Source organism: Sphaeramia orbicularis, chromosome 19, assembly GCF_902148855.1.
Source record: "Sphaeramia orbicularis chromosome 19, fSphaOr1.1, whole genome shotgun sequence".
Lineage (NCBI taxonomy): Eukaryota > Metazoa > Chordata > Actinopteri > Kurtiformes > Apogonidae > Sphaeramia > Sphaeramia orbicularis.
Window position 1 is genome coordinate 15,192,518 of NC_043975.1, and position 19,381 is coordinate 15,211,898.

A 19,381-nucleotide genomic window follows, 5' to 3' on the forward strand; every position below is an offset into this window, starting at 1 on the left:
ATCATGATTTGTGTTCTGTTTTAGGTAATTTCAAAGCTTAAGAACTAATAGAAATGTCACCAGCCAAACCAAAAGGTAGGGCACATCCCATAAGGCAGAAAGCAGAGGCAGAAAAAAATCAGAAAAATGTGAGACAGAATGGATCCAAAACATCTCAGACTTCCTCTAAAGGGTCTAATGGAAAGCAAAAAGAAAGAGGGAATTCTCAAACTCGGGTCGACAAAAAGACTGATGGAATAAAAAAGAGCATAAAGAGAGAAAGAGATCAAGATAAGAAGAAACCTGCAGAAAAGCAAGAGCCTGAGAAACAAACAGGGAGACAGTTGAGAAATGGAAGAACTGCAAATGGTAAATCAGAAATTAAACACGAGAAAGAGAGTAAAGTTACTGGGGATGCAAATAAGACGACCAAAGTCAATGTGTCCACGACAAAACCAGGGAGGATCAACAACAAGCTCCCCACTAAGCCTGAAAACAAGAGTAGTGACAAAGTGACAGAAAGTGAGAAGGAGGAGGAAACAGAGAGTGATGAAGGAAGCTCCGTGGAGGCGACGGAGGAGGAAACTAGTAACGACGAGAAGAAGGAGGAGGAGGAGCGGGGTAGTAATGAAGAGTCAGCTGAGACACAGGAGAGTGAAAAGAGTAGCAGTGAGGAGGAGGAGGAGGCCGAGGCATCAGACTCAGAAAGAGAAACTGAACAGACAGCAGATGAAGAATCTGACAAAGAGGTTTTGGAGGAAGGGGAATCAAGAAGTGGCTCTGATGTTGAAGCAGTGGCATGCAGTGTAGAAGAGGAGGAAACCAAGGAGGAGGCTGAAGAATCTGAGTCGGCCATCAGCGATGAGGGTGAAGATGAGATAACCCAGAAGGACACATCAGAAAAGAAATCAGTCGACAAAGTCTGCAGACGACGAGGACAGACTCCACGTAGCTCTAAACTTACACAAGGACAGAAAAAGAAAATGTTTAAAAAAACGAAAGCAGATAAGCAGGCAGTGAAGGCAGAAAAGCAGGCAGAGAAGGCAGAGAAACAGAGAGCTAAAGCAGAGAGGCAGAGATTAGAAAAAGAAGCCAAACAAAAAGCTAAGGAAGAAAAGAAGAACAAAAAGAAACTGCAGAAAGAAACAAACCTGACTCAGTAGTAGATGAAATCAAACCACCAACAAAGATGACACAGCAGCAGGAAAGTCAAAAGACAAAAGGCAAAAAACACTGAAACAGATGGTTCTGTAGAGGTAAGTCCAGATGAACAGGATGAAGAACCAACCTTGTCTAGAGCCATCAAAGGCCAAAACAGAATGATGCTTCTGAAAGCCAAAGGTAAAGACCTCAAAGCCTTCCTGGAGCCCGAGGCAGCAAAAGATGAGAAGGACAATGAAAGAGCAGTCAAAGGGCAAACCCAAAAAATGCTCTTGCGGAAGGTTAAGTTGGCATCTTTACGGAACAAAACAAATAAGATGAGAGCAAAGACTGAAGAGGAGGCATCTGAGAGCGAGGCAGCTGATGTTGAGGCCAACAAAGTCAAGGACCGTTTAATTACACGGAAAAAAAGCATAACGACTCTTCGAAGAGTTTCTGGTTGGATTCAGAAGAAAATGCCAAGAAGCATTAATTTAAGAAAAAAGATTTCTGCTTGGGCAAAGGCTATTGGGTTATCCCGCTGGCTCTCTCTTCGGGCCTCCAAACGGAAACAAGCAGCCAAGAAATCCAAAGGCAATATCCTCAAACATAGGATGGCCATGAGAGTTGCCAGTAAAACCAGTCTAGCCAGTAAGAAAACCAGGAGCTCCTCAGAAGTGGCTAAAGACAACGTACAAGGAATGGCAGCAGAAGGAGGGGAAGAGGCAGCTCCAGCTGGGGAGAAAGAGTTAGAGGCCAAATATGCAGTGGTACTTCCAAGAATGAACAAACTGGGCAAAGTAAAGATAGGTCAGTCATTGCAGGCAGGCCAAGGACCGGCTCCTCAATCCGGCTCCAGTGAAACATCAGCAGGACCCACAACAGCTGAGCCTAAACCCCCAAAACCAGGTGCCAGGCTTGTACTCCCAGTCAAACCAGATCTCAGTGTCCTTAAATCCATCAAGAAGCCCCTGCCAGGAGGTTTAACATCAGGCGGCGATGTGGCAGACCGGAGTCCTGGGTCTAGTGTTGGTGCAGCAGGTCCAGAGGGATCCACTAACACAGAGGACCGAAACAGGAGAGCTGCCTCAGAAAACCAAGATGGAGTCAGTGTACTACAAGCAGCAAGAGGAAAACTGGGACCCCTCCCAGATAAATCTGACTAAGATGTCCTTGTCTGGGGGGACTCTAGGAACCAGACAACATCATCCAGATCCAGAAAGAGAAGCTGGACTACCCAGATCCACTGCTCAGCCTGTTTCAAATGGAGAGGCAGGTGCATTAATGTCAAATGTCGGTCCTTGTATGAAGAGGAAACAGACAGGGAGGTGGCTCAGCTGATGGGTGAGGAGGGGATGTATCTATTGCCCAACCAGAGGTGCACTGGGCGGGAAACCCACGGATGAGCGGAGACCCACAGGTATTTGTTGATTTATTGAGTTTCAATATGTCATTATCACACCTTTTCCACCAAATTAGCTCTAGTTTTTGAACTGGTTCCATTAGGATTCTTGGAACCTTTGGATCATTTCATGAACCAGGCTGTGATTCCACCATGTTTGAGTAGAACCACTGTTAATCAAGGAGGCATCATCAGCACAGGGCAATAATATGATAACAATTATCCCACCCAGCTCTACTTTTGACAGTGCCTTTTCTCTAACCTCACTAAATTGAATTTTTTTTTTTTTTTTTTAAATCAGTCTTGGCCATCTCTTAGAATGGTTTGTTGTGCTGCTTTCTAGCTTTACCTGAAATGCAGTAAATAACTAAATGACTGTATTTTGTTCACATAGAAATTGTCTTCTCCTTTCTTTGCTTCTAACCTGTAGAATAGCCTGCCCACAAATGTTCACATTTCAGGTCAAGGGAAAACCTACAATCATTTGTTCCAATGGGAAATAATCTTCTGAACTGTGGTCAAAATTCTTGGATTGGTTCAAATAGCAGAATATCACTCAGTCTGTGTTGTTGGAAAGGGTTTATCCTCCTGAGACCCAGCAGTGCATTTTTTGTCCTCTGTAGTGGACAAGAGTTTACAAAAAAAAAAAAAAAAAGTCCAACGCAAAGGACATGCCATAAATAAATAACTAAATAAATAATGTGTCTGAGAAAACTGTTGCATCATGCTGTTTCCAATCAAGGCGATTAAGTAATGTGAAAACACCAAAACCTCAACTTGGGTCTCAGGAGGATATATGAATACTAACAACATGAAACCCCTGATTAATAGAAATAGTGAATAAATCGTACTTATAATCATTATCTTCTCTGTGTTTTAGGACTGGCTGCGTGCTGAGAACTTGCTGCCCCACCAGACAGTGGAGAAGTTAACCAAGTGGACGGTCTATGATGACGAGGGACAGGCCAAGAGTATTCCAGCCCACAATGGCAGGGGTCCATGGGAATCAGAAGACCCTGCTCAGGAGATGCTAGAGAGTCGACTTATCAGCACACAGGTATTAACACTGTTTCAACAATTAACATAGTTTGAACATGCTTAACACGACAATAGCAACAGCAGGAGTATTCCAGCAGATGGCTTCCTGTTAGCCAGATTTATCCCCGTATTTAAGAAAAATTAACAGGAATTTAATTTCCTTTTGTTATTTACCTAAAGACCCCCAAAAATCATCTCAAGAAATGTTTTCCTCTTTTGTCTGTACACAGTAATATACATGTATACTCATTTAAAACACTGCTGTTTGTACCATCTAGAGCAAAGGTAAGAGCCCAAAAGCCAATAAAAATAGAATAATTTATTATGAGAAGTATATTTTAGCATGAAGTAATTTTCTCCATTTTTAATTTTTGATGTGTCCTTTATTAATTCTCTTAAGCTTATTGATACTCAGCTACGTAGTGGCTTACAGTACTAGAGAGAAAAATGACTTACTTAGGGGCTGTCATTCATTTTACTGCAATTCTGCGGCTTTTTAAGCCATAACCCTTTATCGGGCAAGGGACTATTTTTGGTCATTTCTGCATGCATTACAAGACAGTGACAGCAACAATTAAAGTGAGGACAGTGAGTCAACAATCTCAGGTCCAATGTGGTCTACAGGGTCTGTAAGGTCCACCTCTGCATGAACAGTGAGTGTACCTGCTTTGTTAGGTACCATGAAGTAATGGTACTAATGTAAGGAGTGATGTTCAAAGGGAGAATGTGGATGTTTACAGGTGTCTGGATCAGCACTTATGTTGTTGTAATGTTCTAAAAGTGATGTTCTAATGTTCTAAAATACATGTTCCTTTCATCTTAAAGGTGCGATCTGTAAAACTCCAGTCATAGCCTAAGTATCACAAATCCGTAAGTGTTTCTGTGATTACTCACTGGAATTCTTTGCATAACGGTGAAACAATTCGACGTGCCATCCACCATAAACAAACCATAAGTTTACAAACAGAGCCGGGAGGTAACTTGGACATCTTCGGAATTTTGTCGCGACGTGCACTGTGGGAAACGCCGGTTCGTGCTGCTGTCTGGCAGCAGCAGCTGCTAAAGACACGACGCAGAAACGGCAGGAGCTCCCTTCCCCTCTATGCATATTCCTCCAGCCATTTCTGCGTTTCAGCCGTTATGCATCGTGTTTTTTTTCATCTATATAATATCATATGCTCGCGCTGCCTTCGCTTTACACAATGCACGTCACAACAAAATTCTGAAAATGCCCAAGTACCTCCCGACTCTGTAACGTATGGTCTGTTCATGGTGGATGGCACTTCGAAATTGTTTCACCGTAATGCAAGAGATTCAGGTGAGTAATCACAGAAAGACTTCCGGATTCGTGGGATTCGTGATACTTAGGTCATGAAAGTCTCCCGCACCTTTAATGTGTTTTTCTGATTTAAAAAAAATATATGTATATCTATACTATCTATATATATATATATATAATATATATATTATATATATATATATCTATATATATATATTATATATATATATAGTACACTCTTTTTGTTTTGTTTTTAGGTTTTTTTTGCCACCTATGGCTAAAGAACCAAATATGGTAACTTCAGTAACCTTGATGTCTACATACGATTAAACATTTTGAAAAATTTCACAAACACAATAATAAAGTCATGGTTAGATACTCAATAAACACACTAAGGTAGTATTCTATGAGTGCCCTACAAAGGGTTAATAGTGGTCATTTAACTCGCTCCAACAGACAATGTTACCTTCAGCTTAGAAAAGAGAAGCCATGGTTTTCTAAAGTCAAACAGGCTGTGGAATCAGTTCTCCTTCATCACTTAAGGCCGGTGTGTACATAAGACAATAGGACATAAAAGACTAGGTACTGGTTTATTCATTTCCTGGTCAGTGCTGGTACAATAGAGCATACAACGCAGCGCAGCACGCTGATGTGAGATTGCAGTATATCAGCTATCGCGTTGCTCCAACACTGCAACTGGATTGGTTACCTGCTGTAGAAAGGTTATGAGTGGGGTGGACCATTCACTTTTTGAAGGGCTAATTCAATGTGTCCAGCTTTACAAACACCATGGAGCTGTTTGAAGTAGGGGTGGGGGTTTTCAGAGCACATATGGTCCATAGTATTTATCTAAATGTATAATATCTGCTTCTGTTTTTTTCTCTCTCTCTCTTTTGCAGGTGTTGATGCCAGGTAGCAAAAGAGCTGTAGAGGTAGATGAGGTGGAGGACCTATCACAGCTGGAGTAAGTGCACACTCCCACTACCCATACATAAACAGATATATGGTATGCATTTTCAACCTCTCTATTCACTGTTCTTAGAGAGGTCTGCGAAAGCTCTGTTCTTCTGAATCTGAAGAAAAGATTTCAACGTGACTGTATTTATGTGAGTGGATTATTATCCTTAACTCTTTACAAAAAGATTATTACATTACTTTTAAATAATATATGAAACACAAGACTATCTAACCAGTTTTTAGAGCATGAAAAAGTGTGCCATTTAAGTAAAATATTTCCATTCATTGCATAGATTTATTGAATACTTGATTCTAATTGGTCAGTGACAACCACTTAGATCTAATTAGTTAATAGACATTGGAGATCATCAATAATATAACTTTTAAATCATTTTTTCCTCAAATTATTTATTTCCTTAGTAGGCAGCTATATTAATACACAGCAAATTGATCATTGCAAAATGAAACTAGGGATGCAGTGATACATACATACCGATATCAGATATTGGGCTGATACTGACTCAAACCACTGGATCATATATTGATGACATTAGCTCCAATCTATTGGTGGATTATATGTTACTTAATAGACAATAAAAAATAATATTCTAATGTATAAAATCATGTAATGACCAATAATTAACACATATAACACATTACACCACTTCAGTGTTCTAATAAGTACAAAATGAACTCCATTTTATAGACAACAAAGGCTCTGTTTTTTGGATGTAGTCAGGCCCTTAAGTATTTAGTGTTAAGGAATAGGCAACCATTTTTATACAAAAGTTCCTTCATTTCTAGAGGCTCAAAACTAGCTAATATTTATACCAAAACATTGGTTAGTGTTAATACTGGACTGTATTTCCTTCTTGCCACACCAATAATACATTTTACCAAGATGTTGCTGTATTATTATTTTACATTTCACAAATATTAAGAGTGATATTAAAAGTGAATGTTGTTCTCTTGATGCCAGTTTCTTCTATACAGTGAGGCATACAGATTAATTAAATACTGATACTGCATTAGGTTCTTTGTGTTAGAACTTAAATGCTAGCTGTTACATTTTCCCGTGTTTTAGCGTCTGCTTTTGAGTCTGCTTGCACACTGAGTGTACATATTTTTCGTTTTTTTCCCCAGACTTATATTGGAAACATGTTACTGTCCATTAACCCCTTTAAGCCCCTTAATATCTACACAGAGGATGTGAGACAGAGATACCAGGGCAAGGAGCAGCAGAGGAACCCACCGTGAGTAAACGCTTGTCCAACAACTGTGTTTCTTGTCAAAGATTTCCGTCGCTTCAATATCTAACGCCTAAGTATTTTTCTGTGGTCTACTGGTTAATCCTTAGCCATGTGTACGCCATAGCCGATGCAGCCTTTGGCCACTCTCAGGTCACCACTCAGGAACAGTGTATAATTATAAGGTAGAGACCATTTTAACATTACATTTTATTTGTATAAATTTAGTCTCATATTTCCTGGCTTTTTAATAATGACACATTTACTTTGCTCCTGCATAATTTGCATATAGTGCGAAAGAGAACACAGAATACAGTCTATCTACCCAAAAGCTGTGTCCTATTTCAGTTTTTTTTTATTTTCTGTGTAGTGGACAGAGTGGTTCAGGAAAGACAGAAGCAACTAAGCTGATAGTCCACTACCTCAGCTCCATGTATCAGGGAAGAAATGACAACCTCCGACAGGTAAGATTGGTACGAAGGTAGTTAAATGGACAAATAGCTCAATAAAGGAAATAATCATAAGACACTGTCAGTTAAAAAGGAAAATTGGAGTATTTTGTAAAGACAAATGATACTAACGCATTGTGGCCAAGCTCTTTCAGTTATCCACTTTTTTCCTTGGTTATCTCTAGCCCATGGAGGTGTTTCCCATCCTGGAGAGCTTTGGAAATGCCAAAACCATCCTCAACAACAACTCCAGCCGCTTTGGCAAGTACCTGCACATCCACATTCTCCAGTGAGTCCAGAACAACTTACCATTTGTAGAATTAAGCTCTGATGTTTGACCCTCTGCTGCCCCTGTTGGGATGGTTTACAGCTGTTTTGTTTGTCTACCATCTCTTATCTTGGGCCGACAGCGGGGTTGTTGTAGGGACCTCACTGTCCAAATATCTCCTTGAGAAGTCCAGGGTTGTCTTTCAGGTGAGGACACTGAGTGAAGAGTGCTGTGTGCTCCAAAGAGACAGCATGAAGAGAGTCAAATCTTTTTGGTTTGAACTGATTTTAAGATTTGTTCCTGGATACATAAGTCCTTCTTGAGAGTTTCAACAATTTCTAACCTATAAATTATTTTGTGATCTGATGTGTGATCTCTCATTTTTTAGAAAACTATCCCTGTTTTTACTGTTCTGTGATTGGTTGCTTTTGTTTTGGGGAAAAGGGATTGTCTGGAGGCTCTGCCATCTTAGCCTATTAAAGGAAACTTCCACAGTGTAAACTCTTATTCAGGCCCGTTGGGCCATTCTAGCAGTTCCCTGCCAGGGGAAACTGATGGATCAATATTCAATTATCTAATGTGATGCTATAAAATTTGGTAGATGCTGTTGTGGTTCAAAGAGGAACATATTCCAATGACTTCAGTGATCCTTTGTTTTTCATAAACCAATGCCAACTTTAACACATTGTTGTTCTTTGTTGGTTAACTTTTACCAAACAGCAGTAATATCACATTGAGAGATTTTGTTTGTCCAAGCTAATGATGCTCTCGACATCAGTGACAATTTATCAAATGCATGATGAGTAACACACATAAAGAAATGTACTAATGTTTTAATTGACTGACAGAACCCAAGCAGCAGAAATTACATAGTGTACATTTAGTGCTAATTTGCTAATGTATTAGAAAAAGTGTTAAACTGAATAGTGACCATAGGGAAAAAAAAAATTTATATATATATATATATAATATATATATATATATATATATATATATATATATATATATATATATATATATATATATGTAGGCATATTATGTCAGGTGTTGTCTTAGTTCTGCCCCTTTTGTCCAGATATGGTCACTTCTGGCTCCAAAAAAACCTACATGGGAATGTAACTGCTTTTGTGTGTCCATTTATCCAATGATTTTTCTTAAATCTTTAGCTTTTTCATTTTCTTTTTCATTCTGATTCTCCATTCAGCATTTCTATGGCTATTTTGGCTTTGTACCGCAGGTAAAACAATGCAAATCTACACTGAGATGTAGCAAGCACTCTGATTGGTTACCAAGGGCATCAAGAAGTGGTAAATGGAGAATGGCCAAATGAATATTTCATACAAAGAATTCACATTAATTAAAATCTGGTGAACTTTTGATAAAATCCCACTCATCTGAAGTCATAAATTCAGCTGATGTAACTGTCGAGCTTCTCATTTTAGGCCGTTGAGGAAAGGAACTACCATGTGTTCTACGAGCTGCTGGCAGGTATGAATGACTGGGACAAACAGGATCTCTATCTGCAGGGTGCTGAGACCTACTACTACCTAAACCAAGTAAATCACACACCAACTCTCCATCTCAGGGTTTTCCTCACTTCTACAGTAGGCACTGGATGTTTTGGATGTTCTTTTCTTGTCTTGTCCTCCTGTAGGGTGGTGCCTGTGAGATGAATGGGAAACAAGATAAGCAGGACTTCCAGTTATTAGTGCAGTGCTTTGAAACCATTGGTCTGCATGCTGAACAGATCTCCACTATCTGGGCCATCCTCTCCTCCATCCTGCAGCTCGGGAACATTTGCTTCAGCTCCTATGAGGTGAGGGTCACAAGGAAGAGGCCGTTCAAACCTGTCAGGTGTTGGAGGAAACAAACCTGGTGTTTTTGTTTCAGAGCGAGTCATTCGAAGTGGCTCGGATCTTCAGTGAGGCTGAAGCCAGGAGGGTGGGCTCCCTACTGCAGATTTCCTCTGAGGCTCTGCAGACTGTCATCACACACAGAGTCACTGTCAGTAAGCTTTAGTGCACCAGTGAAGTGTCCTTATCATTCACATTCCTGTACATGTGACCAGATTTGTCATCCACAGGAGACCACCTACGACAGGATCTACTGCCCTCTGTCTGTGGAAAGTGCCATAGAATCCAGGTGAGAATGTGTCCACAAATGTTGAAAACACAAATCACAAACCAACATGTTTAACCATGTATATTAAATTAGAACTTGTGTGTATTATCAATCAAACTGGAAAATTGCACTTAAGTAGCTCGGACAGATATTGAACATTTTCTGAAGATTAGTCATATTTTAATCCTTGTACCACCTGCAGATTAAAGTTTCTGGATTAAAGTAAATTGTCTAGATTTGGAATGTGGAAATTTGCTTATCAGGTGTATTTTTAAGGGTTAAAAAGGTTAAAAGGTCAAAGGTTAACTCCCTGTATTATCCCCATAGATAAATTCAGTCTCTGCATATTACCCATTCTAAAAAACATGCAGTTCCTGGAATTAGCTTTAACATTAGCAATTAGCTTTAGCATGTACCACACATTAGAAGCAGCTATACATTATCCTAAAGCTCAGAAATACATATATAATGTATATGATCAGATTTACATAATTACATGAATATCTATTTTATATCTACAATGTGTGAATTGATTGTAGTGTAATGTTATACCACTCATGTTAGCATTAGCAAACCTAGCTCTCTGCTAATGCTACATACTTATGGCTAAAGTGTGACCTATGTTAGCCTCCACAGTGAAGAAAGTACCAACATGATCAACAAGAAGTGTGACATTAGCAAACCATGCAATATCTCCAATTCATAATTTCTTACACTTATTAAAAAAAAAAAAAAAAAAATGCTATTTTAGTTAATCAGGTAATTTACTTTAGGAAAAACAGTGGATCCCACATTTTCCAATTGTGCATTTTTGCCATTTTCTAAAAACTCAGGAAACATAATACAGTTGTATGGGTAGCATTTCCCATGGCAGGTGAGGTGATCTTAATGTGAGGTAAACTGGGGAGGGTTTTTGTGTTTTAATGTAATTGTACCTCCTCTTCCTTCTTGTAGAGATGCCATTGCCAAAGCCTTGTACCAGTGCTGTTTGACTGGTTGTTAGAGCAGATCAATGACTGGCTGAGTCCCACAGAGATGGACAGCACCGTGGGGATAGTGGACATCTACGGGTTTGAGGTTGGTGTCCAGCCTAGACAAAAATCTGGAGTAGAAAATAGAAGGCATGATGAGACTTCACAATACTCCTGTGCTCCTCTGCAGGACCTGGGAGTGAACAGCTTTGAACAGCTGTGCATCAACTTTGCCAATGAGCAGCTGCAGCACTTTGTCAACAAGGCAGTGATCGCTCAGGAACAGGTCGGTGGGTTAAGACAATAAGTTTATAGGTTAGTGACACCAAGTAGCTAGTTTTTAAATTATATGCAAGCTGATAATAATGTTCCAAAAACATCTGGAACATTTGTTTTATTTCTGAGTGAAATGTGGGGATCATTATGTACCAACTCTGACCTCTAGCTGAGACATATGAGATATTTAGCTAAAAAACCCAGAGCGTCAAAGTCTTAGGCCTGAGATAGATCAGGATACCTAGTGTTGTTTGCTCCAGTATATAGATATGTTAATTTCTTGTAAAAGAGACCAATCTTTTAAATTTAATCAGAAACCATAAATAGAGATTAAACACCCTGAGAAACTATATATTAAATAACTAACATCAGAGCAACTGGTTATATGTGTCCACTTAGAATTTATAAAACTAAAACAGCAGTGTGATATACTGCAATTGGATAATGACTTAATTGACTTGATTTCTGGTACACTGGAGGAATTTTGTTGTTAGATTAAAAATTAGTGTACCTGATTTAGGTAAAAAAAAAAAAAAAAAAAAAAAAAAGAACATCTCCAGGTAACAAAATCATTGTTGACCAGGATAATATAAAGGGAGCTGTGGGAAGAGTGACCCCAAGGATACAGCTACTACTGTTTGTCAAGTTAAATGCCACCAAGGAATGTCAGAAAATATGTTTTATTTAATGTGCACCTTGTGACCCAGGAACTGCGCTAACTGATAATTCCACACAGATAGATGGCACTGACCCACCTGTTATTAAACATGGCCACACCCTTTGTTATGTATAATTTTAAGCTTCAATACAGTTTAAACTGTTATAGTGAGTTTTGCAATAACAAAGATTCAGCCCCCTGTATAGTTGTTATGAATGGGAAATTAGGCAATAAAAATGGTTATTTTGTGTTTTAAAGTTAGACATTTTACATTCATAGGTTTTTGGGTTTGACAGACTGTTGGGGCCAGCCTCACGTGGCTATTCGAGAAACCGCAGGTGTTGATACATCTGCCTTGACTTCATTTTCAACCATGTTTGTTGCCTGAGGATATTGTGTTTTTATTTACTCAGGACAGTTGAAACTGTAGATGTCTTGTTGTTATTCTTTGCAGGAGGAGTACAGTGCAGAACAGATCCAGTGGTACCCAATGCAACTCAAAAACTTCCACTCCTGCCTGGAGCTGATGTCCTCCAGGCCTCATGGCATCCTCCGCATCCTGGATGACCAGACCTGCCTGCCTCAGGTACACATGCTGTAAACACACACACACACACATCCAACAAAAAAGACACAAGCACTCTTAGTTTCTGAGGTATTATGAGAACACAAAGACAGTATCATTTTCACATTTCTGCCCTACATTTTATAAAATGACTTTGTTTATTTTGTAAGACAATATACTGTATCATTGTCATTATATTAACACTGGAACCCAAATAATGCTCTAGTATATTGGTGTCAAACTCCTTTTAGTTCAGGGGCCACATACATTCCAATTTGATTTCAAGCAGTTTGGACCAGTAAAATAATAACATATAAACCTAAACATAATGACAGCTTGTTACAGCCAGAGTCTGCCTGGAGCTTCTGTTGATTAGCTGTGATTGGATGTTCCTGTGGTTTCATCGCAGCTGAAGTCGATTGTCCTGAGTGGGTGTGGACATAAGGTGGTTGTAACTCACTGTTCAGTCTGGTTGGAACCTCTGAGGAGTCAACATATCTGTTTTTTCCCCCATATTACCCTTAAAAAGACCATCATTGCATTCTGACTTATTTTGCTCCCTGCGTGCATTTGATTTCCACTTTGTTGGACCTTTTCATCTTTGGTTTTGTGGGTCCAGTGACTTTTTTAAAATTCTTTTAATAGATGTACTGGGTGATGAGGGTTTCTACCCAAACCACATATGGGCCAATGACCCTTTTTGACCCATATAGTGTTTTTTTTTAGTTCTCCTTATTTCTACTCTCAGCCTTAGTGTGGGGGAAACTTTAACAAAAAAAACCCCAAATTGTTCATTGTTTTAGAGCAGAAAAGTAAAATCATATTATGAACGTGTTTATATTTACAAAATATCCTTTCACAAAAATGTGAATAACCTGAACAACCATGAGCAAAGTGAAATTTCTTCAGAAAAAAAGGTACAGTACTAACAATAGTATGCCTCAGCTTGTCGTTTACACATGTGCATACAACTTACAGATCACAGTGGATCTACAAATGCACATAACATTTAGTTGCAGGAATAACATTGTTTAAATTGCAATTCTAAGACATTTCAGGTTGTTCATATTTGTTCAGGTTATTCACATTTTGTGAAAAGATAGTTTGTAAATGTAATATGTGTATTTTCATGTAATTGGACTTTTTAACAGTTAAAGAGAAAAATGAGGAGTCGTTATCATTCATAGGTTATTATAATAGAATTGGTCTGACCCACTTGAGATTAAATTGGGCTGATTGTGGCCCCTGAACTTTTACATCCTTGATTTTTAACATCTTCAGTGTAAATTTTTTATTGCACAAATTCATCCCAGGGGCCGGATTGGACCCTTAGCCGACCGGTTTTGGCCTGCAGACTGTATATTTGACACCCCTGCTCTAGTAGGTTAACATGTAGGTTTTGATTACGATTTCTTCTGTTTCTTCCAAAGGCCACAGATCACACCTTCCTCCAGAAGTGCCACTATCATCATGGGAACAGCCCCTACTATGCCAAGCCCAAGAACCCAATGCCAGTCTTTACTGTTTATCACTACGCTGGAGCTGTAACCTATCAGGTATGAGCCACAGCACATTGATGTACAGCATGCAACAAATGGGTTACAGCCTATGGGGTGAGGAAATTTGTATTTAAATGGCATTTTTTTCTCCTTTTTTTAGGTCCATAACTTCTTGAATAAGAACCACGACCAGTTCAGGACAGAAGTGGTGGAGCTTTTTGCCAGAAGTCGACTCAAGGTACAGTAAATTAATACTCATATTGAATACACTTACAGATTAAGGCCTCTACTTGAATTAGTTGTACAGACAGAGAAAGAGTTGACTCTGTTTGTTGTTAAAGGGGTCATATTTTGCTAAACCCATTTTTATTAATCTTTGATACATTTATTTGTGTATTTGGACCCTAACAGTTCAAAAAGTTTGAAAAAATCTAGTGGATTTCTACAACCCATTATAATTCCTTCTTAATTTGTTACATCTATATCTAGTTACGTCATGACATTTGCACATATAAGGTCAAGACTTCCGACGAACATTTCTCCAAGTACGCCATAACTGTTTGTCAACAACAGGTTGTAGTCCATACTGAAAATATGTCCAAACTTAAAGCCGATTACCTAAAATGTTCAGTTGTTGGTTGTATTAACAAAGACAAGAGGCTGAATGGGACAGAGAAGCTCGAGCAACAACCTGGAGGAGGTGGGGTGTGAAGTGGCTCATTTGCATTTAAAGGGCCAGCGTTCAAAACGACCTTTCTTGTGTCATTACTCAGAAACAGGGTTGAAGATGGACCTGTGGAGTTGAATTAATGAAGAATTCAGATGCAAGCATAGCATTTACAGTTTATGTAGACCACAGGGAAATGTTTCTAAAATACATAATTCCGTTTAAAAAACCAAATATCACTCCTTTAAATGAATATTGTGTAAATATGACTTTATTTTGTTTATGTTCCTGTGCTTTCAGATGATTATCAGAGTTGTTCAGGAAAGTTCAGGACGGTTACAATTCAACAGAGAGAGCTGGGCTGGAGAGGGAAGGGCCCTCCGCCAGCAGCCATCCACTGCCGCTTCCATTTCCTTCAGTCTTTAACTGAGCTCACCACCCGCCTGGAGAGGTAGAGTCTGTGAGCACACACCGCTGACATTAGCAAATCTGAGGAGTCTGTGCGAAAGCCAGAGTGTCATTTAAAGAGAATATTTCACTGCATGTGTTTAAAATCAACCAGCTGTGGTTTGTGGAGAACGTGAGTTAAGTGCACATCATGGAAAGAAATATGAGATCTATAATTGCTGGTGTAAGCTCCTAATATTTTCATTTGGTACAGATCATCACTGTAAGCAGATACATGACATACTGAGTCCAGCACTGGCTGTGTGTAAATGTTCCATTGTGTTGAACACTTTTTCCAGATGCAAAACCACTTTATCCGCTGTTTTGAAGCCAAATTACGTCAAGGTAACTCCAGTTAGTTCACCCTGACACTAACTAGTATCATATCTGATGAACATTTCAGATTTTTTTTCTTTTTTACTGTAACTGTGTGTGAACTCACGTGTGGTGTGTTTTCGGCAGCTTCCAGGAATCTTTGATGGGAATATGTGTCAGCCCAACTAAGGCATGCTGGGATGTTAGAGACTATCCACATCAGAAAAGAAGGTTTCCCAGTCCGGATTCAGTATTCTTACTTTATTGAAAGGTGCTGACAGCCTACTATTTATCCTCATGCTGTTCAGTTTGTTATTGTTTTAGTCTTGATATAAATTACTCATATTGTTTCTCTTGTCTTTCTCATTACCCCACCCCCGCGAAGGGGAGGCAAGGGGTATTGTTTTTGGTTCAGTTTGTTTGTTTGTTAACTCTCTAGCAGCAAGACTATTGGTTGAATTCATACCAAATTTGGTTTATAGATTGTCAGTGACCCAGAATAGACCTCATTACATTTTGGAAACAGTAGGTCAAAGTTCAAATTTTTTACTAATTTTTAAAATCTTTTATTTTTTTCCCCATTTACTTATAATGAGCAAAATTTCAAATGTATGTAGCAGCAAAAGTATTGGGTGAATTCATACCAAATTTGGGTTATAGATGGCCGGTGATGCAGAATACATGTTGGTACATTTTGGGAAAAGTAGGTCAAAGTTAAAATTTTTAATGAATTTATAAAATCTTTTTTACTCTCCCATTTACTTATAATGGGCGGAATTTCACATGTCTATAAAAACATCAATTTTGTTTCAATTTGCTTCAGTCTTGGCACATATATAGGGACAGTTAATATGTTGACATCACCACATGCATAGACATGATGATATCAGCTGGATCGGTGCCAAAATAAGATACAATATGTGTGAGGGGCGGGGTTTGTTGTTTCTGGCACCACTTGTTTCGTATTATTATTATTATTATTATTACTTCCTGCTCACAAAAGAGAAGAAAGTAGTATTTTCAATTCCGTTTGAATAGTTTATCATCCTTTTTTTTTTTGCTTGTTAAATTATGATAGAAAATGCCAAAAAAAGAGTGATCCCCCAGCTGAAATATGATGTTTATGAGCTTATCTTAGCATCACCTGTGATAATTGCATTTTCCTGAATGTGATGTGTTGTGTGTACAGGTATGGGGTGCTGCTGAACCAACGGACTGGAGATTCATCAGACCGAGGCCAGACGGTTGCTCTTCTGGACATGATTGGAGCAGAGCAGGGGCAGTACCAGCTGGGACTCACCAAGGTCTTACAACACACACCACTTTCAATGTTAATTAAGTACAAAATAAATCCTTGAATGTAGATATGACTATGTTTAACTGTTTGTGTTTGTAAGGTTTTCCTGAAGGAGCTCCTGTATCAGCAGCTGGAGGACAAGTGGAGCAGCACCCAGACCTGGGCTGCCATCACCATCCAGAGGAACATCAGAGGCTTCCTGTGCAGGAGGAATTTCAGGTTCTTCAAACAGAAAGCCATTGTCATCCAGAGCCACATCCGAGGACACCAGGCCAGGTAACACTACTATGAATTCATGTTTTCTGTGAAATATTAAATATACAGTACATATCGTATATTTCACCAGGTGAAACTCTCCTTCAGATTAAAAATCCATCTTCTCCAAAAGTGGCCTGGCTAAGACAGCAGCATACTCATTGTTACAACACTAAATAAAATGCAACGAATAAAAACTTCATGTAATAAAACTAAATAAATGCAGTATGTAGTTATATACAATAAAAGAAAATTCAAGCTTAATAAAAGACAAGTTCAACAATGATTTAACTGGAAAGAATCATATTTAGGAATCACAATAACCCAGTGTGTTGTTAAATTGATCTGGTATTGGATATTCTGACTATTTTTGGGACTTCAAATGAGAGGTCAACAGAGTAAAACACTGTTTGGTATAAAAGTAAAAAGAAATTAAACACATTGCACAAAAATAAAGTAGTTTCAGATCTGTAGAGTCGTGACAAAAACTTTTTGCAGCTACACAAAATTTGTTTCACAAGTTGAATGCCTCAGTTTTTTAGTTTATTATTATTATTATTATTATTATTATTATTATTATTATATTATTATTTTATTTACATGTGTTTCTGAGGTTCATTGATGGCCATTTATAAGCAATTTAAGGATTCACAAAGATTCAATTTATTGCCATGACTGTAGTGTGGTGCTTGAAGAAAATATCTGAAAATATATAATACATGAAAATAAAATAAGAAAATATAGATGCAGGTAATAGAAAAATTAAGTGTTGATAAAAGCAGAAGAAATTAAAATGTGCCTTTTAACCAGTGTAGACAGCAGTTATTTATTTGTATTATCTATGAAAGAGTTTCCATACCTTGAAATTAGTGGAGCAAAATAATTTAAACGATACTTAATCCAACTCTCAAAGCACAGAGCTGAGCTGAGGTAGTTTTATTTCACCTGAAGGCTGCGTTTACCTGTATATTTGTGTGTGACTGCCCCCTCTGTTCTACTAGGAAGTACTACAAGCGTCTGAGGCAGTCTTTTAACCAATTCTGGGCGGTGATGATGATAACCAGGAACACTATCAAACGACGCCATTGGAGGAAGGTAGATGTATATTAAAAGAAAAAACGTCACTGAGGCCCTGTCCACGTTTCTTGGCAACCCTATGTTTACTGAGTTTATTGAGCTATAAATCTTTGCTCCGCTTGCGCCTTACGCAAGATCGACAGCTTCAGTATCATGAGTTGTAATGGAAACAATATGTTCATCCTTGGTGATAACAACCTGATGAACAAATTAGGAGTCAAAGTGCACTTTTTACACTAGAATCTCCTTCCTCTGTCACTTCCTCTTAATATTTTTGTGCTGCTTTAGTTAGTTTCTCTACCTACCAACCTACTTTTACTGATATAAATCACTGAAATAGCTTTACTATACAACCAGGGTATATGAGATATTGCATTCCCCGAATAAATGGTTATAAATCATTTAGGAAAGGTTAAATATAGAAGAAATGTATTTGGAAGTCACCACCAATATATCTCTACATCTTTAAGGCTTAATAGAGTTTAAATATCAGTTTTGTCTTCCTTCATTTGTCAGATGTAGTACTTGCTAACTTGACGTAGGAGCTGGAGTAGTCACAGTTACCGGCAACATAAGTTAGTCAAATTTCCCGTGTATGGTATTTAGTGACATTTAACAGTCTAGTTACAACCACTGATTAACCCGTACCCACTCACCCTCATCTACAGTAAATGCAAAAAATGCAGAAGTCACTTTACGGTGTTTGATTTATTCTTTCTGTTTTATTTAGTTCAGTGAATATAAAGTTTCATATAACACTCCAGCAGAAGAGATAATGGAGTACACCCTAGCCATTATATATATTATATATATATATATATATATATATATATATATATATATATATATATATATATATATATATATATACACACACACACAACTTGTATGGGTGTAAGTGGTACTATACAAGAAAAAAAAACAACACACATACAAGAGAAAGTCTGTTCTGATTTATTTATTTGATTTTAGTGATTTAGTCTGAACATGTAATTAATTTTAACATATGTGAACAAATCAAACATAAATAATAATACAGAAATCAACTATCAAGACAATCTTAGAAGAACAACACAAAAGTAGACTCTGTAAAAGGCAACCTGCACAGTCAACCTGTCTTTAGATAAAAATAGCTCAATTTAAATGCACAAAACACAACATTTGTCATTCTTGTGTGATTGTGCATTAAAAAAAACAATGTTATAAAAACTAAATTAATTTTGCACAATTATATCTTTACTAAACACCCTAAATAGTATTCTATGGACCTTTTACATGTATCTGTATTTACATACTAATGTCACTTTTTAGTTCAATACAGATACAAACATGACTACAAATTGATGCTAATGTTGATAATTGTTTATTGTATTGATAAAAAAGAACTGATTCTTAACATGTTGAAATGTCAGTGACCGTGCTTACCTCATTCCACTGCCTCCAAGTGACCACATAAATCACATTATACATCAAG

General features: G+C 38.0%; 1 protein-coding gene across 1 annotated transcript in view; it reads left to right on the forward strand.

Moving 5' to 3' along the window:
- The first annotated feature begins 1,208 nt into the window (after window positions 1–1,208).
- The window catches only part of myo15b (myosin XVB), a 53,116-nt gene continuing 34,943 nt past the window's right edge, over window positions 1,209–19,381 (forward strand). The window contains 30 exon segments of the mRNA XM_030163496.1: window positions 1,209–2,261; window positions 2,263–2,416; window positions 2,419–2,478; window positions 2,481–2,539; window positions 3,402–3,578; window positions 5,738–5,802; window positions 5,881–5,944; window positions 6,939–7,048; window positions 7,153–7,227; window positions 7,413–7,506; window positions 7,677–7,780; window positions 7,902–7,965; window positions 9,202–9,315; window positions 9,414–9,575; window positions 9,650–9,763; window positions 9,843–9,901; window positions 10,835–10,857; window positions 10,860–10,957; window positions 11,042–11,137; window positions 12,240–12,371; window positions 13,781–13,906; window positions 14,010–14,092; window positions 14,817–14,856; window positions 14,858–14,967; window positions 15,263–15,308; window positions 15,426–15,441; window positions 15,444–15,549; window positions 16,468–16,582; window positions 16,676–16,851; window positions 17,832–17,925. Coding sequence (XP_030019356.1) covers window positions 1,299–2,261; window positions 2,263–2,416; window positions 2,419–2,478; window positions 2,481–2,539; window positions 3,402–3,578; window positions 5,738–5,802; window positions 5,881–5,944; window positions 6,939–7,048; window positions 7,153–7,227; window positions 7,413–7,506; window positions 7,677–7,780; window positions 7,902–7,965; window positions 9,202–9,315; window positions 9,414–9,575; window positions 9,650–9,763; window positions 9,843–9,901; window positions 10,835–10,857; window positions 10,860–10,957; window positions 11,042–11,137; window positions 12,240–12,371; window positions 13,781–13,906; window positions 14,010–14,092; window positions 14,817–14,856; window positions 14,858–14,967; window positions 15,263–15,308; window positions 15,426–15,441; window positions 15,444–15,549; window positions 16,468–16,582; window positions 16,676–16,851; window positions 17,832–17,925 — 3,699 coding nt within the window. The 5' untranslated portion in view covers window positions 1,209–1,298.